The 23,089-nt window shown below is 41.7% G+C and overlaps 1 protein-coding gene across 2 annotated transcripts in view; it reads right to left on the reverse strand.

Annotated features, from left to right (window-relative positions):
• Positions 1-23,089, reverse strand: part of lima1b (LIM domain and actin binding 1b) — a 106,997-nt gene that overhangs the window by 37,948 nt on the left and 45,960 nt on the right. Inside the window, exons 5-6 of one of the 2 annotated variants that reach the window (XM_052111696.1) lie at positions 19,750-19,798; positions 14,780-14,877 (exon numbers count right to left, since the gene is read on the reverse strand). In XM_052111696.1, coding sequence (XP_051967656.1) covers positions 14,780-14,877; positions 19,750-19,798 — 147 coding nt within the window. Of the gene's footprint in view, positions 1-14,779; positions 14,878-19,740; positions 19,799-23,089 lie in introns of both variants that reach the window. The other variant, XM_052111695.1, reaches the window with a different exon arrangement.

Consider the following 23,089-nt stretch of genomic DNA (forward strand, 5'->3'; position numbering starts at 1 on the left):
TAGATAGATAGATAGATAGATAGATAGATAGATAGATAGACACTCAGATAGATAGATAGAGAAATAGGTAGATAGATATTTACCCTCAGATAGATAGATAGATATAGATAGATAAATATTTACCCTCAGATAGATAGATAGATAGATAGATAGATAGATATTGACCCTCAGATAGATAGATAGATAGATAGACAGACAGATAGATGCTAGCACGTTTTTATCATTTTTTAGTACTTCGCTAGGTGATACTAGCATGTGTTAGCATGATGCTAGCACGTTTTTAGCATCTTTTAGCACTTCGCTTGGCGATGCTAGCATGTGTTAGCATGATGCTAGCACGTTTTTAGCATAATTTAGCACTTCGCTAGGTGATGCTAACATGTGTTAGCATGATGCTAGCATGTTTTAGCATGTTTTAGCACTCTGCTAGGCGATGCTAGCATGTGTTAGCATGATGCTAGCACGTTTTTAGCATGTTTTAGCACTTCGCTAGGCGATGCTAGCATGTGTTAAGCATGATGCTAAGACGCTTTTAGCATGTTTTAAGACTCCGCTAGGCGATGCTAGCATGTGTTAGCATGATGCTAGCACGTTTTTAGCATGTTTTAGCACTCCGCTAGGCGATGCTAGCATGTGTTAGCATGATGCTAGCACGTTTTTAGCATGTTTTAGCACTTCGCTAGGCGATGCTAAGCATGTGTTAAGCATGATGCTAAGACGTTTTTAGCATGTTTTAGCACTTCGCTAGGCGATGCTAGCATGTGTTAGCATGATGCTTAGACGTTTTAGCATTTTTAGCACTTCGCTAGGCGATGCTAGCATGTGTTAACATGATGCTAAGCATGTTTTTAGCATGTTTTAACGACTGCTAGGCTGATGCTAGCATGTGTTAACATGATGCTAGCACGTTTTTAGCATGTTTTAGCACTTCGCTAGGCGATGCTAGCATGTGTTAGCATGATGCTAGCACGTTTTTAGCATGTTTTAAGCACTTCGCTAGTCAATGCTAGCATGTGTTAAGCATGATGCTAAGCACGTTTTTAGCATGTTTTAGCGTGTGGCTAGGAAGATTTTAGGTCATTACTTTTTGGCTGCTTGATAAAAGAAATCCTCTGAGGGAGAGAGAGGGAGAGATGCAGGGCTGACAGGCCCTTTTTGTGTGTGTGTGAAAATGTCAGTTGGAATTTGAATTTCTGAACATTCCGCAATGTTAAGTCAATGGGAGTTTTTTCTGAGTTTGATCGTCATTTTTAGGAAAACCGTAAGTCCGATCAGTTAGAAAAGATATAGCACACTATTCGGGATTAGTCTGAAGGTCTGTGCCGAGTTTGGTGCCTGTAGCTTAAAAGCTCTAGGAGGAGTTAGATATAGAAATTTCAGAGTAAGAATAATAATAATAACTAGATAGGTACATTTCCTGAAGAAAATGTGAGTGGTGCTTGCCGTGGCAAAACTCGATCAAATAGCCTGCTTGAAAAGAACAGAAATTGTGGTCATAAATAAATCAACCCAGAAGTCTGTATAATTTTCTGGTGCAGAAATATGTGATTTGTTACTAGGTTGCTAGGGTAAGCCCATGTGGTTGCTAGGCAGTTACCATAGGTGATACTAATACAAGTGCTCCTTGCCATCCTGATTGAAATAAGTCAACCCAGAAGTCTGTACTGTTTTTGTGATGCAGAGATATGTGATTTGTTACTCGGTTGCTAGGGTAACCCCATCTGGTTGCTAGGCAGTTACCATAGTGATACTAATGAAGTCTCCTTGCCATCCTGATTGAAATAAGTCAACCCGGAAGTCTCTACGTTTTTGTGTTGCAGAGATATGTGATTTGTTACTCGGTTGCTAGGGTAACCCCATCTGGTTGCTAGGCAGTTACCATAGTGATACTAATCAAGTGTCCTTGCCATCCTGATTGAAATAAATCAACCCAGAAGTCTCTACGTTTTTCTGATGCAGAGATATGTGATTTGTTACTCGGTTGCTAGGGTAAGCCCATCTGGTTGCTAGGCAGTTACCATAGTGATACTAATCAAGTGTCCTTGCCATCCTGATTGAAATAAGTCAACCCGGAAGTCTCTACGTTTTCTGATGCAGAGATATGTGATTTGTTACTCGGTTGCTAGGGTAACCCCATCTGGTTGCTAGGCAGTTACCATAGTGATACTAATCAAGTGTCCTTGCCATCCTGATTGAAATAAGTCAACCCGGAAGTCTCTATGTTTTTCTGATGCAGAGATATGTGATTTGTTACTCGGTTGCTAGGGTAACCCCATCTGGTTGCTAGGCAGTTACCATAGTGATACTAATCAAGTCTCCTTGCCATCCTGATTGAAATAAGTCAACCCGGAAGTCTCTACGTTTTTCTGATGCAGAGATATGTGATTTGTTACTCGGTTGCTAGGGTAACCCCATCTGGTTGCTAGGCAGTTACCATAGTGATACTAATCAAGTCTCCTTGCCATCCTGATTGAAATAAGTCAACCCGAAGTCTCTACGCTTTTCTGATGCAGAGATATGTGATTTGTTACTCGGTTGCTAGGGTAACCCCATCTGGTTGCTAGGCAGTTACCATAGTGATACTAATCAAGTGTCCTTGCCATCCTGATTGAAATAAGTCAACCCGGAAGTCTCTACGCTTTTCTGATGCAGAGATATGTGATTTGTTACTCGGTTGCTAGGGTAACCCCATCTGGTTGCTAGGCAGTTACCATAGTGATACTAATCAAGTGTCCTTGCCATCCTGATTGAAATAAGTCAACCCGGAAGTCTCTACGTTTTTGTGATGCAGAGATATGTGATTTGTTACTCGGTTGCTAGGGTAACCCCATCTGGTTGCTAGGCAGTTACCATAGTGATACTAATCAAGTCTCCTTGCCATCCTGATTGAAATAAGTCAACCCGAAGTCTCTACGTTTTCTGATGCAGAGATATGTGATTTGTTACTCGGTTGCTAGGGTAAGCCCATCTGGTTGCTAGGCAGTTACCATAGTGATACTAATCAAGTCTCCTTGCCATCCTGATTGAAATAAGTCAACCCGGAAGTCTCTATGTTTTTGTGATGCAGAGATATGTGATTTGTTACTCGGTTGCTAGGGTAAGCCCATCTGGTTGCTAGGCAGTTACCATAGTGATACTAATGAAGTCTCCTTGCCATCCTGATTGAAATAAGTCAACCCGGAAGTCTCTACGTTTTTCTGATGCAGAGATATGTGATTTGTTACTTGGTTGCTAGGGTAACCCCATCTGGTTGCTAGGCAGTTACCATAGTGATACTTATCAAGTCTCCTTGCCATCCTGATTGAAATAAATCAACCCAGAAGTCTCTCTGATTTTCTGGTGCAGAGATATAGTTACTGCTAAACGGTTGCTAGGGTACTCTGTGTAGTTGCTAGGGAGTGGCTTGGCAGCTGCCAATCATGAATCTCCAAAGGCTGCTTGTCAGTATGAATGATATAAACCAACTCCCATGCCTCTGTGACATTCAGAATGGAAGATATCCCTCTATGGATTTTGGTTGTTAAGGTGCTCGACAATGGTTGCTAGGGAGGGGCTAGGAAGTGTTGAAGTGATGCATGATTGGCTGTTTGCTGTCCCGAGTCAAACGAGACCACCCTTGTGTTTCTATGACACTTCTATCCGGAGATATCCCTTTGATCTTTTTCAATAGAAGTCTATGGGACTTGTTGCTAAGGTGCTCTTAATGGTTGCTAGGGCGTGGCTTGATAGCTTCACAATGATCCAGAGAGACTGATTGGTTGTCTGAGTAAAATGAGCCCACCCCTCGTCTCTATGACACTGTGATCCAGAGCTATGTTCAATACAAATCCCTATGCCTTTTCATTTCATGGGCCGTCCTACACCATTATAAGTCAATTGGGGCATTTTTGGGCAGCTCCTGCCCCCAGGGGTGCAACTTTTACCCCATATTGAGGTATGCTCTTACAGAGCCTGCCAGCCTCTTCAAATGTGGCAAATCACACGTTTCTGTGAAATCCTCGCTTGGAGCTGTGACGCGTCAAAGTTTGTCACAATGTTAAGTCTATGGGATTTTTCGGCCGCTTTTTGCCCCTGGGGCAAATACCGTACTCGATCAGCTTATAAAAGTCATAGCACACGTGTCCTCAATAGGCCGTTCGATTTGACACCTCATTTGTGGGTCTACGCCAAACGGTCGTGGGACGAGTTAGGTGTCGAAGTTTTGTTAAGGAGATAGAATAATAAAAATAAAAATAAGAAGAATTAAAAGTATAATAATAAGTATGTGAGATTACAATAGTGATGCTTTGCAAGCACCACTAATAACTAGAAAAAGTTCAGATCGAGACAAACTTTAAGTTGGCTTGTGAAAGTTTGGACCAGAAAGTTTGAAGAAGTTTAAAGTAGTTTGAAGTTTAAATTAGTTTAAATTAGTTTAAAGTTTAAAGTAGTTTATAGTTTAAATTAGTTTGTAGTTTAAATTAGTTTGAAGTTTAAATTAGTTTAAAGTAGTTTAAATTAGTTTAAAGTAGTTTATAGTTTAAAGTAGTTTATAGTTTAAATTAGTTTAAAGTAGTTTAAAGTTTAACTTAGTTGCTAGATAGATAGATAGATAGATAGACAGACACTCAGATAGATAGAGAGTTAGATAGATAGATATTTACCCTCAGATAGATAGATAGATCGATAGATAGATAGACATTGACCCTCAGATAGATAGATAGACAACAGACAGACAGAGAGACAGAGAGATAGATAGATAGATAGATAGATAGATAGATAGATAGATAGATAGATAGATAGATAGATAGATGGATAGATATTGACCCTCAGATAGATAGATAGATAGATAGATAGATAGATAGATAGATAGATAGATAGATAGATAGATAGATAGATAGATAGATAGATAGATAGATGGATGGATGGATTGATTGATTGATTGACTGATTGATTGATCCTTGCTACCCTGAGTCCCATGAACAAAGCCAGAAGTCTTTATGTTGTTCTGTTGCAGAGATATGTGATTTGTTACTCGGTTGCTAGGGTAACCCCATATGGTTGTTAGGCAGTCACCATAGTGATACTTATCAAGTCTTCTTGATATCCTGATTGAAATAAGTCAACCCAGAAGTCTGTACTATTTTCTGGTGCAGAGATATTTGATTTGTTACTCGGTTGCTAGGGTAACCCCATCTGGTTGCTAGGCAGTTACCATAGTGATACTAATGAAGTCTCCTTGCCATCCTGAGTGAAATAAGTCAACCCAGAAGTCCGTACTATTTTCTGGTGCAGAGATATGTGATTTGTTACTCGGTTGCTAGGGTAACCCCATCTGGTTGCTAGGCAGTGACCATAGTGATACTAATCAAGTGTCCTTGCCATCCTGAGTGAAATAAGTCAACCCAAAAGTCTCTACTATTTTCTGGTGCAGAGTTATGTGATTTGTAACTCGGTTGCTAGGGTAACTCCATCTGGTTGCTAGGCAGTTACCATAGTGATAGTAATGAAGTCTCCTTGCCATCCTGATTGAAATAAGTCAACCCGAAGTCTGTACTATTTTCTGGTGCAGAGATATGTGATTTGTTACTCGGTTGCTAGGGTAACTCCATCTGGTTGCTAGGCAGTTACCATAGTGATACTAATCAAGTGTCCTTGCCATCCTGAGTGAAATAAGTCAACCCGGAAGTCTCTACTAATTTCTGGTGCAAAGATATGTGATTTGTTACTCGGTTGCTAGGGTAACCCCATCTGGTTGCTAGGCAGTTACCATAGTGATACTAATCAAGTGTCCTTGCCATCCTGAGTGAAATAAGTCAACCCGAAGTCTCTACTAATTTCTGGTGCAAAGATATGTGATTTGTTACTCGGTTGCTAGGGTAACCCCATCTGGTTGCTAGGCAGTTACCATAGTGATACTAATCAAGTGTCCTTGCCATCCTGAGTGAAATAAGTCAACCCGGAAGTCTCTACTAATTTCTGGTGCAAAGATATGTGATTTGTTACTCGGTTGCTAGGGTAACCCCATCTGGTTGCTAGGCAGTTACCATAGTGATACTAATCAAGTGTCCTTGCCATCCTGAGTGAAATAAGTCAACCCAAAAGTCTCTACTATTTTCTGGTCCAGAGATATGTGATTTGATACTCGGTTGCTAGGGTAACCCAATGTGGTTGCTAGGCAGTTACCATAGTGATACTTATCAAGTCTCCTTGACATCCTGATTGAAATAAATCAACCCAGAAGTCTCTATGATTTTCTGGTGCATAGATATGTGATTTGTTACTCGGTTGCTAGGGTAACCCCATCTGGTTGCTAGGCAGTTACCATAGTGATACTAATGAAGTGTCCTTGCCATCCTGATTGAAATAAGTCAATCCGGAAGTCTCTACGTTTTTCTGATGCAGAGATATGTGATTTGTTACTCGGTTGCTAGGGTAACCCCATCTGGTTGCTAGGCAGTTACCATAGTGATACTAAAGAAGTGTCCTTGCCATCCTGATTGAAATAAGTCAATCCGGAAGTCTCTACGTTTTCTGATGCAGAGATATGTGATTTGTTACTCGGTTGCTAAGGTAACCCCATGTGGTTGCTAGGCAGTTACCATAGTGATACTTATCAAGTCTTCTTGACATCCTGATTGAAATAAACCAACCCAGAAGTCTCTACGATTTTCTGGTCCAGAGATATGTGATTTGTTACTCGGTTGCTAGGGTAACCCAATGTGGTTGCTAGGCAGTTACCATAGTGATATTTATCAAGTCTCCTTGACATCCTGATTGAAATAAATCAACCCAGAAGTCTCTACGATTATCTGGTGCAGAGATATGTGATTTGTTACTTGGTTGCTAGGGTAACCACATCTGGTTGCTAGGCAGTTACCATAGTGATACTAATGAAGTCTCTTTGCCATCCTGATTGAAATAAGTCAATCCGGAAGTCTCTACGTTTTTCTGATGCAGAGATATGTGATTTGTTACTCGGTTGCTAAGGTAACCCCATGTGGTTGCTAGGCAGTTACCATAGTGATACTTATCAAGTCTCCTTGCCATCCTGATTGAAATAAATGAACCCAGAAGTCTCTCTGATTTTCTGGTGCAGAGATATAGTTATTGCTAAACGGTTGCTAGGGTACTCTGTTTAGTTGTTAGGGAGTGGCTTGACAGCTGCCAATCATGAAACTCCAAAGGCTGCTTGTCATTATGAATGATATAAACCAACTCCCATGCCTCTGTGACATTCAGAATGGAAGATATCCCTCTATGGATTTTGGTTGTTAAGGTGCTCGACAATGGTTGCTAGGGAGGGGCTAGGAAGTGTTGAGGTGATTCATGATTGGCTGTTTGCTGCCCCGAGTCAAACAAGACCACCCTTGTGTTTCTATGACACTTCTATCCGGAGATATCCCTTTGATATCTTTCATTAGAAGTCTATGGGAGTTGTTGCTAAGGTGCTTTAAATTGTTGCTAGGGCGTGGCTTGATAGCTTCACAATGATCCCGAGAGACTGATTGGTCATCTGAGTAAAATGAGCCTGCCCCTTGTCTCTATGACACTGTGATCCAGAGCTATGTTCAATACAAAATCCCTATGCAATGAGGGAGAGAGAGGGAGAGATGCAGGGCTGACAGGCCCTTTTGTCTGTGTGTGTTCCCAAATTAATGACTCTAATGAGCCGGTTCTTTTGAATCTACAATGTGAAACATACAGTGTGACCAGTGTAGTCTGATTCCCAAATTAATGACTCCTAATGAGCCAGTTCTTTTGAATCTACAGTGTGAAACATACAGTGTGACCAGTGTAGTCTGATTCCCAAATTAATGACTCTAATGAGCCAGTTCTTTTGAATCTACAGTGTGAAACATACAGTGTGACCAGTATAGTCTGATTCCCAAATGAATGACTCCAATGAGCCGGTTCTTTTGAATCTACAATGTGAAACTTACAGTGTGACCAGTGTAGTCTGATTCCCAAATGAATGACTCCAATGAGCCGGTTCTTTTGAATCTACAATGTGAAACTTACAGTGTGACCAGTGTAGTCTGATTCCCAAATTAATGACTCTAATGAGCCAGTTCTACAGTGTAGTGTTAAAAAGTTTAACTTAGTTGCTAGATAGATAGATAGATAGATAGATAGATAGATAGATATTTACCCTTAGATATATAGAGAGATAGATATAGATAGAGAGAGAGAGAGATAGATATTTACCCTCAGATAGATAGATAGATAGATAGATAGATAGATGATAGATAGATAGATAGATAGATAGATAGATAGATATTGACCCTCAGATAGATGCTAGCACGTTTTTAGCATGTTTTAGCGTGTGGCTATGAAGATTTTAGGTCATTACTTTTTGGCTGCTTGATAAAAGAAATCCTCTGAGGGAGAGAGAGGGAGAGATGCAGGGCTGACAGGCCCTTTTTGTCTGTGTGTGTGAAAATGTCAGTTGGAATTCAAATTTCTGAAGATTCCGCAATGTAAGTCAATGGGAGTTTTTTCCAAGTTTGATCGTCATTTTTAGGAAAACCGTAAGTCCGATCAGTTAGAAAAGATATAGCAACTCGAGTCAGAACAGTTTGAGTGTCTGTGCCGAGTTTGGAGTATGTGGAGTTAAAGCTCTAGGAGGAGTAAGCGTATAGAAATTTCACCGCTAAGAAGAATAATAATAACTAGATAAGTAAGTTCTGAAGAAAATGTGAGTGGTGCTTGCACGTAGCAAAACTGTCAAATAGCATTTTATAACTGCTGAGACAAACTTTAAGTTGGCTTGTGAAAGTTTGACCAGAAAGTTTGACAGTTTAAAGTAGTTTGAATTTTACATTTGTTTATAGTTTAAATTAGTCTAACAGTAGTCTATAGTTTAAATTAGTTTGAAGTTTAACTTAGTTGCTAGATAGATAGATAGATAGATAGACAGATACAGACACTCAGATAGATAGAGATAGATAGATAGATATTTACCCTCAGATAGATAGATAGATAGATAGACAACATACAGTCGAGAGACAGATAGATAGATAGATAGATATTGACCCTCAGATAGATGGATGGATAGATGGATGGATGGATGGATGGATGGATGGATGCATGGATGGATGGATTGATTGATTGATTGATCCTTGCCATCCTGATTGAAATAAATCAACGCCAGAAGTCTTTATGTTGTTCTGATGCAGAGATATGTGATTTGTTACTCGGTTGCTAGGGTAACCCCATATGGTTGCTAGGCAGTTACCATAGTGATACTAATCAAGTCTCCTTGCCATCCTGATTGAAATAAGTCAACCCAGAAGTCTCTACGATTTTCTGATGCAGAGATATGTGATTTGTTACTCGGTTGCTAGGGTAACCCCATCTGGTTGCTAGGCAGTTACCATAGTGATACTAATGAAGTGTCCTTGCCATCCTGATTGAAATAAATCAACCCAGAAGTCTCTACGATTTTCTGGTGCAGAGATATGTGATTTGTTACTCGGTTGCTAGGGTAACCCCATCTGGTTGCTAGGCAGTTACCATAGTGATACTAATCAAGTCTCCTTGCCATCCTGATTGAAATAAATCAACCCGGAAGTCTCTACGTTTTTCTGATGCAGAGATATGTGATTTGTTACTTGGTTGCTAGGGTAACCCCATCTGGTTGCTAGGCAGTTACCATAGTGATACTAATGAAGTCTCCTTGCCATCCTGATTGAAATAAGTCAATCCGGAAGTCTCTACGTTTTTCTGATGCAGAGATATGTGATTTGTTACTCGGTTGCTAGGGTAACCCCATCTGGTTGCTAGGCAGTTACCATAGTGATACTAATCAAGTCTCCTTGCCATCCTGATTGAAATAAGTCAACCCAGAAGTCTCTACGATTTTCTGATGCAGAGATATGTGATTTGTTACTCGGTTGCTAGGGTAACCCCATCTGGTTGCTAGGCAGTTACCATAGTGATACTTATCAAGTCTCCTTGCCATCCTGATTGAAATAAATCAACCCAGAAGTCTCTCTGATTTTCTGGTGCAGAGATATAGTTATTGCTAAACGGTTGCTAGGGTACTCTGTTTAGTTGCTAGGGAGTGGCTTGACAGCTGCCAATCATGAAACTCCAAAGGCTGCTTGTCAGTATGAATGATATAAACCAACTCCCATGCCTCTGTGACATTCAGAATGGAAGATATCCCTCTATGGATTTTGGTTGTTAAGGTGCTCGACAATGGTTGCTAGGGAGGGGCTAGGAAGTGTTGAGGTGATTCATGATTGGCTGTTTGCTTGTCCTGAGTCAAACGAGACCACCCTTAGTGTTTCTATGACACTTCTATCCGAGATATCCCTTTGATATCTTTCATTAGAAGTCTATGGGACTTGTTGCTAAGGTGCTTTAAATTGTTGCTAGGGCGTGGCTTGATAGCTTCACAATGATCCAGAGAGACTGATTGGTCGTCTGAGTAAAATGAGCCCACCCCTTGTCTCTATGACACTGTGATCCAGAGCTATGTTCAATACAAAATCCCTATGCAATGAGGGAGAGAGAGTGAGAGATGCAGGGCTGACAGGCCCTTGTTGTCTGTGTGTGTTCCCAAATTAATGACTCTAATGAGCCGGTTCTTTTGACTCTACAGTGTGAAACATACAGTGTGACCAGTGTAGTCTGATTCCCAAATGAATGACTCTAATGAGCCAGTTCTTTTGAATCTACAATGTGAAACATACAGTGTGACCAGTGTAGTCTGATTCCCAAATGAATGACTCTAATGAGCCAGTTCTTTTGAATCTACAGTGTGAAACATACAGTGTGACCAGTGTAGTCTGATTCCCAAATGAATGACTCTAATGAGCCAGTTCTACAGTGTAGTGTTAAAAAGTTTAACTTAGTTGCTAGATAGATAGATAGATATTTACCCTTAGATATATAGAGATAGATATAGATAGATAGAGAGAGAGAGATAGATATTTACCCTCAGATAGATAGATAGATAGATAGATAGATAGATAGATAGATAGATAGATATTGACCCTCAGATAGATGCTAGCACGTCTTTAGCATGTTTTAGCGTGTGGCTAGGAAGATTTTAGGTCATTACTTTTTGGCTGCTTGATAAAAGAAATCCTCTGAGGGAGAGAGAGAGGGAGAGATGCAGGGCTGACAGGCCCTTTTGTCTGTGTGTGTGAAAATGTCAGTTGGAATTTGAATTTCTGAACATTCACAATGTTAAGTCAATGGGAGTTTTTTCCGAGTTTGATCATCATTTTTAGGAAAACCGTAAGTCCGATCAGTTAGAAAAGATATAGCACACTATTCGGGATTAGTCTGAAGGTCTGTGCCGAGTTTGGTGCCTGTAGCTTAAAAGCTCTAGGAGGAGTTAGTCTTGGTAATTTTAGTCTCAGAAGAATAATAATAATAACTAGATAGGTACATTTCCTGAAGAAAATGTGAGTGGTGCTTGCCGTGGCAAAACTCGTCAAATAGCCTGCTTGAAAAGAACAGAAATTGTGGTCATAAATAAATCAACCCAGAAGTCTGTATAATTTTCTGGTGCAGAAATATGTGATTTGTTACTAGGTTGCTAGGGTAAGCCCATGTGGTTGCTATGCAGTTAGCAAGGTAATACAATACATGGCTCCTTTCCATCCTGAGTGAAATAATTCAACCCAAAAGTCTGTACTGTTTTCTGGTGCAGAGATATGTGATTTGTTACTCGGTTGCTAGGGTAACCCCATCTGGTTGCTAGGCAGTTACCATAGTGATACTAATCAAGTCTCCTTGCCATCCTGAGTGAAATAAGTCAACCCGGAAGTCTCTACGATTTTCTGATGCAGAGATATGTGATTTGTTACTTTGGTTGCTAGGGTAACCCCATCTGGTTGCTAGGCAGTTACCATAGTGATACTAATCAAGTCTCCTTGCCATCCTGATTGAAATAAATCAACCCAGAAGTCTCTACGCTTTTCTGATGCAGAGATATGTGATTTGTTACTCGGTTGCTAGGGTAACCCCATCTGGTTGCTAGGCAGTTACCATAGTGATACTAATCAAGTGTCCTTGCCATCCTGATTGAAATAAGTCAACCCGGAAGTCTCTACGCTTTTCTGATGCAGAGATATGTGATTTGTTACTCGGTTGCTAGGGTAACCCCATCTGGTTGCTAGGCAGTTACCATAGTGATACTAATCAAGTGTCCTTGCCATCCTGATTGAAATAAGTCAACCCGAAGTCTCTACGTTTTTCTGATGCAGAGATATGTGATTTGTTACTCGGTTGCTAGGGTAACCCCATCTGGTTGCTAGGCAGTTACCATAGTGATACTAATCAAGTCTCCTTGCCATCCTGATTGAAATAAGTCAACCCGAAGTCTCTACGTTTTCTGATGCAGAGATATGTGATTTGTTACTCGGTTGCTAGGGTAACCCCATCTGGTTGCTAGGCAGTTACCATAGTGATACTAATCAAGTCTCCTTGCCATCCTGATTGAAATAAGTCAACCCGGAAGTCTCTACGTTTTTCTGATGCAGAGATATGTGATTTGTTACTCGGTTGCTAGGGTAACCCCATCTGGTTGCTAGGCAGTTACCATAGTGATACTAATCAAGTCTCCTTGCCATCCTGATTGAAATAAATCAACCCGGAAGTCTGTACTTTTTCTGGTGCAGAGATATGTGATTTGTTACTCGGTTGCTAGGGTAACCCCATCTGGTTGCTAGGCAGTTACCATAGTGATAGTAATCAAGTGTCCTTGCCATCCTGATTGAAATAAATCAACCCGAAGTCTGTACTCTTTTCTGATGCCGAGATATGTGATTTGTTTCTCGGTTGCTAGGGTAACCCCATCTGGTTGCTAGGCAGTTACCATAGTGATACTAATCAAGTGTCCTTGCCATCCTGATTGAAATAAGTCAACCCGGAAGTCTCTACGCTTTTCTGATGCAGAGATATGTGATTTGTTACTCGGTTGCTAGGGTAAGCTCATCTGGTTGCTAGGCAGTTACCATAGTGATACTAATCAAGTCTCCTTGCCATCCTGATTGAAATAAGTCAACCCGGAAGTCTCTATGTTTTTGTGATGCAGAGATATGTGATTTGTTACTCGGTTGCTAGGGTAAGCCCATCTGGTTGCTAGGCAGTTACCATAGTGATACTAATGAAGTGTCCTTTCCATCCTGATTGAAATAAGTCAACCCGGAAGTCTGTACGTTTTTCTGATGCAGAGATATGTGATTTGTTACTTGGTTGCTAGGGTAACCCCATCTGGTTGCTAGGCAGTTACCATAGTGATACTAATCAAGTCTCCTTGCCATCCTGATTGAAATAAATCAACCCAGAAGTCTCTCTGATTTTGTGGTGCAGAGATATAGTTACTGCTAAACGGTTGCTAGGGTACTCTGTTTAGTTGCTAGGGAGTGGCTTGGCAGCTGCCAATCATGAATCTCCAAAGGCTGCTTGTCAGTATGAATGATATAAACCAACTCCCATGCCTCTGTGACATTCAGAATGGAAGATATCCCTCTATGGATTTTGGTTGTTAAGGTGCTCGACAATGGTTGCTAGGGAGGGGCTAGGAAGTGTTGATTTGATGCATGATTGGCTGTTTGCTGTCCCGAGTCAAACGAGACCACCCTTGTGTTTCTATGACACTTCTATCCGGAGATATCCCTTTGATCTGTTTCAATAGAAGTCTATGGGACTTGTTGCTAAGGTGCTCTTAATGGTTGCTAGGGCGTGGCTTGATAGCTTCACAATGATCCTGAGAGACTGATTGGTCGTCTGAGTAAAATGAGCCCACCCCCTGGTCTCTATGACACTGTGATCCAGAGCTATGTTCAATACAAATCCCTATGCCTTTTCATTTCATGGGCCGTCCTACACCATTATAAGTCAATTGGGGCATTTTTGGGCAGCTCCTGCCCCCAGGGGTGCAACTTTTACCCCATATTGAGGTATGCTCTTACAGAGCCTGCCAGCCTCTTCAAATGTGGCAAATCACACGTTTCTGTGAAATCCTCGCTCGGAGCTGTGACGCCTCAAAGTTTGTCACAATGTTAAGTCTATGGGATTTTTCGGCCGCTTTTTTGCCCCTGGGGCAAATACCGTACTCCGATCAGCTTATAAAAGTCATAGCACACGTGTCCTCAATAGGCCGTTCGATTTGACACCTCATTTGTGGGTCTACGCCAAACGGTGCGGGACGAGTTAGGTGCCGAAGTTTTGTACGGAGATAGAATAATAATAAAAAGAAGAAAAATAAAAATAAGTATGTGAGATTACAATAGTGATGCTTTGCAAGCACCACTAATAATAATAAGTTTAAATAGGATTTCAGTAAGTTGGCTCTCACAAGCCAACTTAATAATAAGTTTGAATAGGATTTCAGTAAGTTGGCTTTCACAAGCCAACTTAATAATAATAATAAGTTTAAGTACAATATCAGTAAGTTGGCTCTCACAAGCCAACTTAATAAGTTTAAATAGAATTTCAGTAAGTTGGCTCTCACAAGCCAACTTAATAATAATAAGTTTAAATAGGATTTCAGTAAGTTGGCTCTCACAAGCCAACTTAATAAGTTTAAATAGGATTTCAGTAAGTTGGCTCTCATAAGCCAACTTAATAATTTCATGCTGAACGAAAAAATTTAAAATCGAACAATGGTCAATGTTTGATTTTTGATTTTTTTTCCACAAACATTGCTTCACTAATCTTCAGATGTATCAGACGCATACACTGCATCACTGTGCCTTTAAATGTACAGTTTCTGCAAGCCATCTGTAAAAGGCTCTTGTGTCTGTAAACACGGTGAACTGTACGTGATCACACTTACAGGGCGTGTTGTGGTAAAAGAGGCTTGTCTGGTGACTGCTGCCTGATATTTTGCCATCCTGTCCCTGATAGAGGTGCTGCGCTTCAGACTGGGTGTACCTACAACAGAATACTCACTGTTATCTGGCTAACCTCCATAGCACTGAGAATTATTTAGACATAAATATACAGTAATGTATACAATACCATTTAAAAGTTTAGAATCAACATGTCTTTATGTTTTTGAAAGATAATAATCATTTTATTCACAATGGATGATTTAAATTGATCAAGAATTACAGTAAAGACATTTCTAATGTTAAAAATGATTATTTCCATAAAAAATAAATGCTGTCTGTCCAAAAAGTTAGCATCCCAGAGTCTTCCCTTCACTGTTGCAGATGAAACATTGCATAATGCTCATTGATGCTGCCATTTTAGGACCTGTGAGGGGTCTGATTCTCAAACTAGAGACTCTGATGTACTTGTTGTTGTTGTGAAGCAGCACTGTCAATTTCTCTCTCTCTATCATAATTAGATCTAGTATGCTTTGTTCTTGCAAGACATTAGTTCATGGAATAGGTTCATCTCTCAAAAGAACAATAGACTGAAGAATTTCTAGAGAGATTTGCTTCATTTCAGCTGTTCTAATAATACATTAGTACCATATTAGCACATTAATGCAAATTAAGGTTTATGTGAAACAAAGTTCCCTATCAGTCACTCACTTGACGTTGTGTCGATGTAGTGACACTAGGGGTCACTCTTGAGAGCCCGAGACACCTCTGATCTTTGATAAAAGGCCAATGAGAATTGGCGAGTGGTACATGCATGCCCCTCCCCCGGACATACGGGTATAAAGGAGGGGACGATCATTAGAATTTCTCTTTGGAGTTGAACGGTTGATGGTTCAAGCTGAGCAAGCAATTTCCATCCCTCACCTCTGCTGGAACCTTATGGTGCATTACAGCGGCTTTCTCCCCTCACTGCATGGGTGCACCGCAGAGATTTCTCTTTCCTAAAAGAGTATATTCTAAATGAGCGGCACGCATCTGAACATCTTTTTCAAGACGCGTCTTTTTAAAGATGCCATTCCGGCTGTGTGTTATTTCTGGTTGCGGTCGATATCTCTCGACCTCTAACAGCCACAATCGTGGTCTTTCGTGCCTGGGCGCTGCCCACGACGAGACTTCTTTCGTGGATGCGTCATGTCCTCATTGCAAGGCCATGATCATGGCAACATTGTGGTCGTGGCTCGCTTTGGTATCCGGCCATCCCAGCCGCTACCTGCCTCAGTCCTTCTACCTACGGGTATGAGGCCGGCACGGTGAGCGCTGGGAGCGATATGGGGACCACAATGGGACCACTTTCGCCGGTTAAATCCTCACGAACCTCCCATTCCCCGGCACGTTCGTTTGCTCTGGTTGGGCACTCAGATGAAGCCACTGCCGGCTCATCCCAGTGCGAGTTCAACCTCTTATTCAGTGCCCATGAAGGTGATGAGCAGGGGAGAGCAGCGTCCTGTCTGATGCGGAAACCTAACCTCTGCTGGACTTCCCCCTTTGGGCATGGTCGCCTAGTCACAGGCAGACCCACGAGGTCCCACCCGTGAGGCCCCACCCGCCAGTTCATCCGACGAAATTGTTCCCCTGGTCCTCCTTCCCTAGAACTTGGATGTGTGGCTTACACTCTCCAACCCATTGGGATGGCTGACATGGACCGTCCTACTCAACTACGCGATTCAATTCAGCCAGGTGCCCGCCCAGGTTTGCAGGCATCCTCTTCACCACGGTGAAGGGCGAGAACGTTGCCACTTTGCGTGCAGAAATCGCCACCCTTCTAAAGAAGCATGCGATAAAGCCTGTCCCTCCAGCCAAGATGAAGGGGTTTTACAGCCCCTACTTCACTGTACCCAAAAAAGGCAGTGGGTTGCGGCCAATCTTGGATTTATGGGTTCTGAACCGGGCCTTACACAGACTCCCGTTCAAGATGCTGATGCTGAGGTGCATTCTAGTGAGCATCCTGCATCAAGATTGGTTCATGGCAGTAGACCTGAAGGACGCATACTTCCACGCCTCGAATTCGATTCGAGGGCTGGGCGTACCAGTACAAAGTCCTCCCTTTCAGCCTGTCCTTGTCCCCTCGTGTCTTTGTGAAAGTCGCAGAGGCTGCCCTTGCCCCTCTCGAGACACAGTGTGTGCTGACAGGGACCTGGTGCTTGCACACCTCAGCCGACTAGGGCTTCAGGTCAACTGGGAAAAGAGCAAGCTCCTCCCAGTCCAGAGCATCTCTTTTCTCGGTCTGGAGTTGGACTCAGTCTCGATGACAGCGCGCCTCACGAACAAGGGTGCCCAGTTGGTGCTGACCTGTCTGAAGGCGTTCAGACAGAAGACTGCGGTCCCACTGAAATTATTTCAGAGGCTGAAATAATTTCATGTTATTGAAATATGCATATGAGAGCCAGCACTGGCTCCAGACTCGAGTACCAAGATGGGCATGGCGCCGCGGGACACATCGCGTGGCCTTCATGCCGATTTGTTGCTGCCTCTTCAGCCCTTGGAACGACCTCACATTCCTTCGGGGAGGGGTTCCCCTAGAGCAGGTCTCCAGGTGCGTCGGTTACAACTGATGCCTCCAAGACAGGCTGGGGCGCTATATGCAACGGGCATGTAGTTGCCTGCCCCTGGACAGGCCCCCAGCTGCGTTGGCACATCAACTGCCTCGAGTTGTTGACAGTACTGCTCGCCCTGCAGAGGTTCAAACCGTTGATCCATGGCAAGCACATGTTAGTTCCAACAGACAACATGGCGACGGTGGCTCATATCAACCACCAAGGCGGTCTACGCCCCCTCACATGTCACAGCTCGCCCGACGTCTCCTGTTCTGGAGTCAACAGCTCCGTGTGCCAGCACGTCTCCTCCTCGGTATAGATGTGCTGGCACACAGCTGGCCACCTGGACTGCGCAAGTATGTGTTCCTCCAAGTGAGCCTGCTTGCACACACCCTATGGAAGGTCAGGGAGGATGAGGAGCAGGTCATTCTAGTGGCTCCCTATTGGGCCACTCAGACTTGGTTCTCAGACCTCACGCTCCTCGCATCTGCCCCTCCCTGGCAAATTCCCCTGAGGAAGGACCTTCTTTCTCAGGGACGGGGCACATTCTGGCACCCACAACCAGACCTCTGGAATCTCCATGTCTGGCCCCTGGATGGGATGCGGAAGACCTCAGTGGTCTACCCCCTACTGTGGTAGTCACCATCAATCAGGCTAGGGCCCCCTCTATCTATGCCTTGAATTGCCATCTGATAGCTGAGTGGTGTTCTTCTCGACACAAAGACCCCAGGGGTGCGCATTCAGTTCAGTGCTTTCCTTTCTGCAGTAGGGGTTAGAGGGATGGCTGTCGCCCTCCACCTTGAAGGTGTACGTAGCGGCCACAGCCACATACAAAGACACAGTGGATGGTATGTCCTTAGGGAAGCACGACCTGGTTATAAGGTTCCTAAGTGGCACCTAGTTCCCTCATGGGACCTCTCAGTAGTCCTCCAAGGCCTGTGAGGGGCTCCCTTCAAAAATGTAGAGTCAGTTGAGCTTGACTTGAGCTTCACCTTGAAGACTGCTCTCCTGACTGTGCTCACCTTCATCAAGAGGGTTGGGGACCTGCAAGTGTTCTCTGTCAACAAAACGTTTCTGGAGTTTGCTACTCTCATGTGATCCTGAGACCCTGACTGGGCTATGTGCCTAAGATTCCCACGACCCCTTTCAGGGACCAAGTGGTGAACCTGCAAGCGCCTCCCAGGAGGAGGCAGACCCAGCCTTAGCGTTGCTGTGTACGGTGCGTGCTTTACGCATCTATTTGGATCGCACGCATAGCTTTAGGATCTCTGAGCAGCTCTTTGTCTGCTTTGGGAGACAGCGGAAAGGAAACGCTGTCTCCAAGCAGAGGATCACCCACTCCATGCTCGTAGAGCTTCCTCCCCCAAGTTGAGCTGGACCTACCATGGGACTTCTCCACATGGTATACTTCCGACTAATCTCGGCAAGACCATGTGACGTATTTCCACTTAATACCCCCCCCCCCCCCCTCTCTGGGAAGGGTGTGGTCTCCACGGTGTCTTCCCCCTGGGGAGTGAAACCCGCTGAGACGGCCGGGATCTTTTTCTCGGCTCTTCAGCACAAAATCTAATGAGCGGTATGCAGCACCCCCTCCTTTATACTCATTGGCCTTTTATCAAAGATCAGAGGCATTTCAGGCTCTCAAGAGTGACCCCTAGTGTCACTACAACGATACAACGTCTCATTCCCTCCATTGGGGAACAGAGGTTATGGAAGTAACCAGAATGTTTTCTTAGTAGACTGCTGAAGATGAATTTTACACTAAATAAATATATATTTATTAAAAAAAAAGTTATTTCAAACATTAATAATAACTTACAATATTACTCATGTTTTTGGTAGTATTACATATCACTTGAATGCATTTTTGTTGAAGAGACTCCCGTTAGTTTTGTTTTCAAGAAACTAATGAATTTTTTGCCCTTACAAAATCCTAGATTTCTGGCAAACCCCTGTAGCAAACATGTTACAAATTTGCTTCTCATTATTTCCAAATGCAAGTGAACTTTGCACCAAACTCGTCATTGTTGTGAGAGGTTTGCAAGTAGTTTCTAATAATCCATTGTTGCCAAAGGTTTTATACTGGTTCACCACTACCGATTAAGAGCTGCAAACGTCAACAAATTGTTGCTGCAGATTTACCATACATTGCTACTTCATCATTAATCAGCCATTTTTTGCAAGGGGCTCACAAAATATATTACTGGCTCTCTGTTATTATTTCTGTTTCTTCTTTATAAACCTTTTTTCTCTTTTTAAGTTTAAAATCCAATGGGCCAATAATGACAATAACCACCCAGACACAATTATAAACAGAACAGAAGCAAAATAAAACAGATTTTGTTGTGTGCATTGTGATTTGTAGAATTTACCTTTATTACCTATCTGTGTGTCCATGTCCTCTGAGCTGCTGCCTACTTCTGTTTGTGCCTGAAGAAAAAAGAACTCATTAAACCAGCGACAGATTCAGTATATCTGATAGACCACAACAGACAGAGAGACAGTACACACACACACACACGTACGCATGCACGCACACACACACACACACACACACACACACATCCACCTGTAAGCACTGTAGGACATCAAATGTAATGCAGCACAAATGTATTAAATATTTTATACCTTTCTTTTAGATTCATTTAGAAGAATAATTTTTTAAAAAAACTACAGAGAAGAAATTGCAGCAAATGCTTAAAACTACAAAATAAATAAAATTCAAATGCTTAAAACATCAAAACATAAAATGTTATGTCAATATGTTAAAGTGTATCAGAGATACAGCCTTAAATAATTTTTGACTTCGTGCAATCAAATTTGTTTGATGTGTTACATGAGAATGGCTTGACCTATCCAAAAGCTTTTAATAACGTTTGACCAGCATGATCTGAAGATAATTTGATTTCAATTTGAGAAGATCCTAGCAACATTGTAAAAGTTAGAAAAAGTAGGTTTTCAGTGAAATTCATAAAGGTGGAAAGGAAGTATCGCTGACCATTGCAAAAATATTGACATTACAGTATACTCGGCATGACTCAAACCTCATGACAACAGGCCAAATAATCATCAGTTATAAGCATTTTTAAACACTTAAAAAGTGGGGCTGGCTCCAATCTTTTCAGGTTCATTCAGGGAATGGTGCTGATGACACATACCAAGTTTTGAAACAATACACCAATGTGTTTGTAAAATGATACCATCAGTTACAAAAATTCTAGAGTTGCTGCAAACTTGCTGCAAATTTGCCACTCATTATGTTCAAATGCAAATGAGCTTGTTATTTTGCCACAAATATTTGCCAAAAGTTTGAAAAGTATACATGAGCCAAGATATCAGAAAAATGTTTTTTGTTTCTTACGGTTTACAAGTTATTAGTGTAAGTGCAATTTTGAGCTGTTGGTGGGGCTAGAGTGTTAAAGATAATCCAAGTCAAACTGACCTACAGTGGGCCAAATTTCATACATTTCCTCCAAACGGGTTTATGGGCTGCCACAGACTTCAATGGCAGAAGAAGAGAAACAAGAAGAACACTAACAGATATGACGGGGTGCTTAGCCTCTATTAGCATTCGGTGCTTGGAGCAGGAGTGGTGGTGGTGTAGTGGTCTAATGCACATAACTGGTAATCAGAAGGTTGGTGGTTCGATCCTCACAGCCACCACTATTTTGTCCTTGAGCAAGGCACTTAACTCCAGGTTGCTCTGGGGGGATTGTCCCTGTAATAAGTGCACTGTAAGTCGCTTTGTATAAATGTAAATGCTTGGTCTCTAAATATAACCAAAAGGCAAAATATGGGCCTAATTGTACAATTTTAAGGCTACTATAGATTTGGCGTGAACCTACAACCTTTGGATTGTGGGTGTAGAGCTTTCCGACTATGCCACATCACTTTAAAAATACACTTTAAAGATTTACAAGAGACTTTGAATGAGCTGGTAATTGGGGAAACCTAATGCTAATAATACTGTAGACCCCTCCAAAAAATAAACCCCTTACTCAAAAGATGGGCCCTAATTATACCACAGAAAGAACATAGTATAACTTAAACCTAAAAGAATGTAATTAAAAAATATGAACTAAGATTTTATAATATGAAGATGTAGCTGATGGAGTATAACGTTTTTATTTAAGGCTTTCTTTAGTGAGACTTCTCAAAGTAAACTCAGCTCGCTAGAAGAAATCAAATTCATTGATCCCTGTGCTAAGAATTGCTGATATATTGAGATGCATCTGTTGAATAGTATCTGGTAGACCGTCAGGGTATCAGTATGCAGGACAGATGAAAGGCATGTTGAACAAGAGGATACAGGTTAAAACAAGATGAGATCCTACAGGTATCCTTAGAACTTCACACTGATCACATCAGGGAAAATGACTTTAAATTGAATTCCTGAAATTCAGCAGCAGTTGCATATGGAGCGAGAACTATAGTGTTTTGATTAACTGAGTGGAGTCAGAGAGGACGAAAGCAGTGAAGGGTGTTGCTGATTTTGTAGTCCTCCAGAGACCAGGGATGTAAGAAGCATGTGCATTCCAGTACCATGACATCATTATGACACAGATATCGATTATGGAGCAAACACAACTTATCCCAGAGCAATTGTGGAATAGCATTAAGGTGTACGAGACAGCATGCACAGCAGTTTTCTTAATGTCCATGCAAGTGTAAGTGTGTTTTTGGACAGTTTTACTAGGACATATTCTCGTAAAGCCCTCTGTCTAAAAGCTGGGCATTAACTCACCACACAGTGAACATCCTACATGGCAACTGAAAAACACAAACGGCAATTTAAATGGAACATACATCTTATCAATTAAAAGCATATTCTGGGTTCCAAACAAGTTAAACTTTATAGACAGTATAAGTGAGATGATATTAATTATCACAGAAAAAAATATTCATGTTTACAGAAGTCTTTGGGAGAACAGTGCCAGAAAGTTTAAGAGAAAATATGTGAAGCAAATATTTTGATAGCGGCTTATTTGTTTCAGCAGTACAATGCGTTACTTGAGCTGTAAATTTGTTCTTTTAGGGGTGGGCTTATTTTTATAGGTGGATGAATGTATGCATGATGTAAAGCCTGTGAGTGAAAAATGTAAAGAGTGCTTTTACACATGTTAGTCTCATGTTAGAACACATACAACGGTTCAGACTTGTGGCTATTTATCCAGGTACAATGTCTTGCATCATGGATTTACGCAATTTAATGGTGTGAGAAAGTTCTATCCAACTAAATTAAGAAATCTTTAAACATTGTACAATGTACTATTTATTTAAATGTAATGAATAGTATTAACTTAATACATTTACTAAACAAAATTAATAGTTCTGGTAAATGGCTTCCATTTTGTCAGACAAACACTATTTGAAAACTTGCTTCAACTATCTAATGTAGAAAATTATGAGATTTCTAGCAAAAAAGAAAAAAAGTTAACAGTTATGCCATTTATGTATGTACAATAATTGTGTAGCAGTAAGAATATACTATATCAAGATTGGTGATGTGGGGCCTGGGTAGCTCAGTGGTAAAGATGCTGTCTACCACCCCTGGAGTTCGCTAGTTAGAATCTCAGGGTGTGCTGAGTGTCTCCAGCTGGGTGTCCTAAGCAACCAAAATCAGCCTGGTTGCTAGGGAGGGTAGAGTCACATTGGGTAACCTCCTCGTGATCACTATAATGTCGTTCACTCTTGGTGGGGCATGTGTGAGTTGTGTGTGAG

Source organism: Xyrauchen texanus, chromosome 39 (genome assembly GCF_025860055.1).
Source record: "Xyrauchen texanus isolate HMW12.3.18 chromosome 39, RBS_HiC_50CHRs, whole genome shotgun sequence".
NCBI classification, from domain to species: Eukaryota; Metazoa; Chordata; class Actinopteri; order Cypriniformes; family Catostomidae; genus Xyrauchen; species Xyrauchen texanus.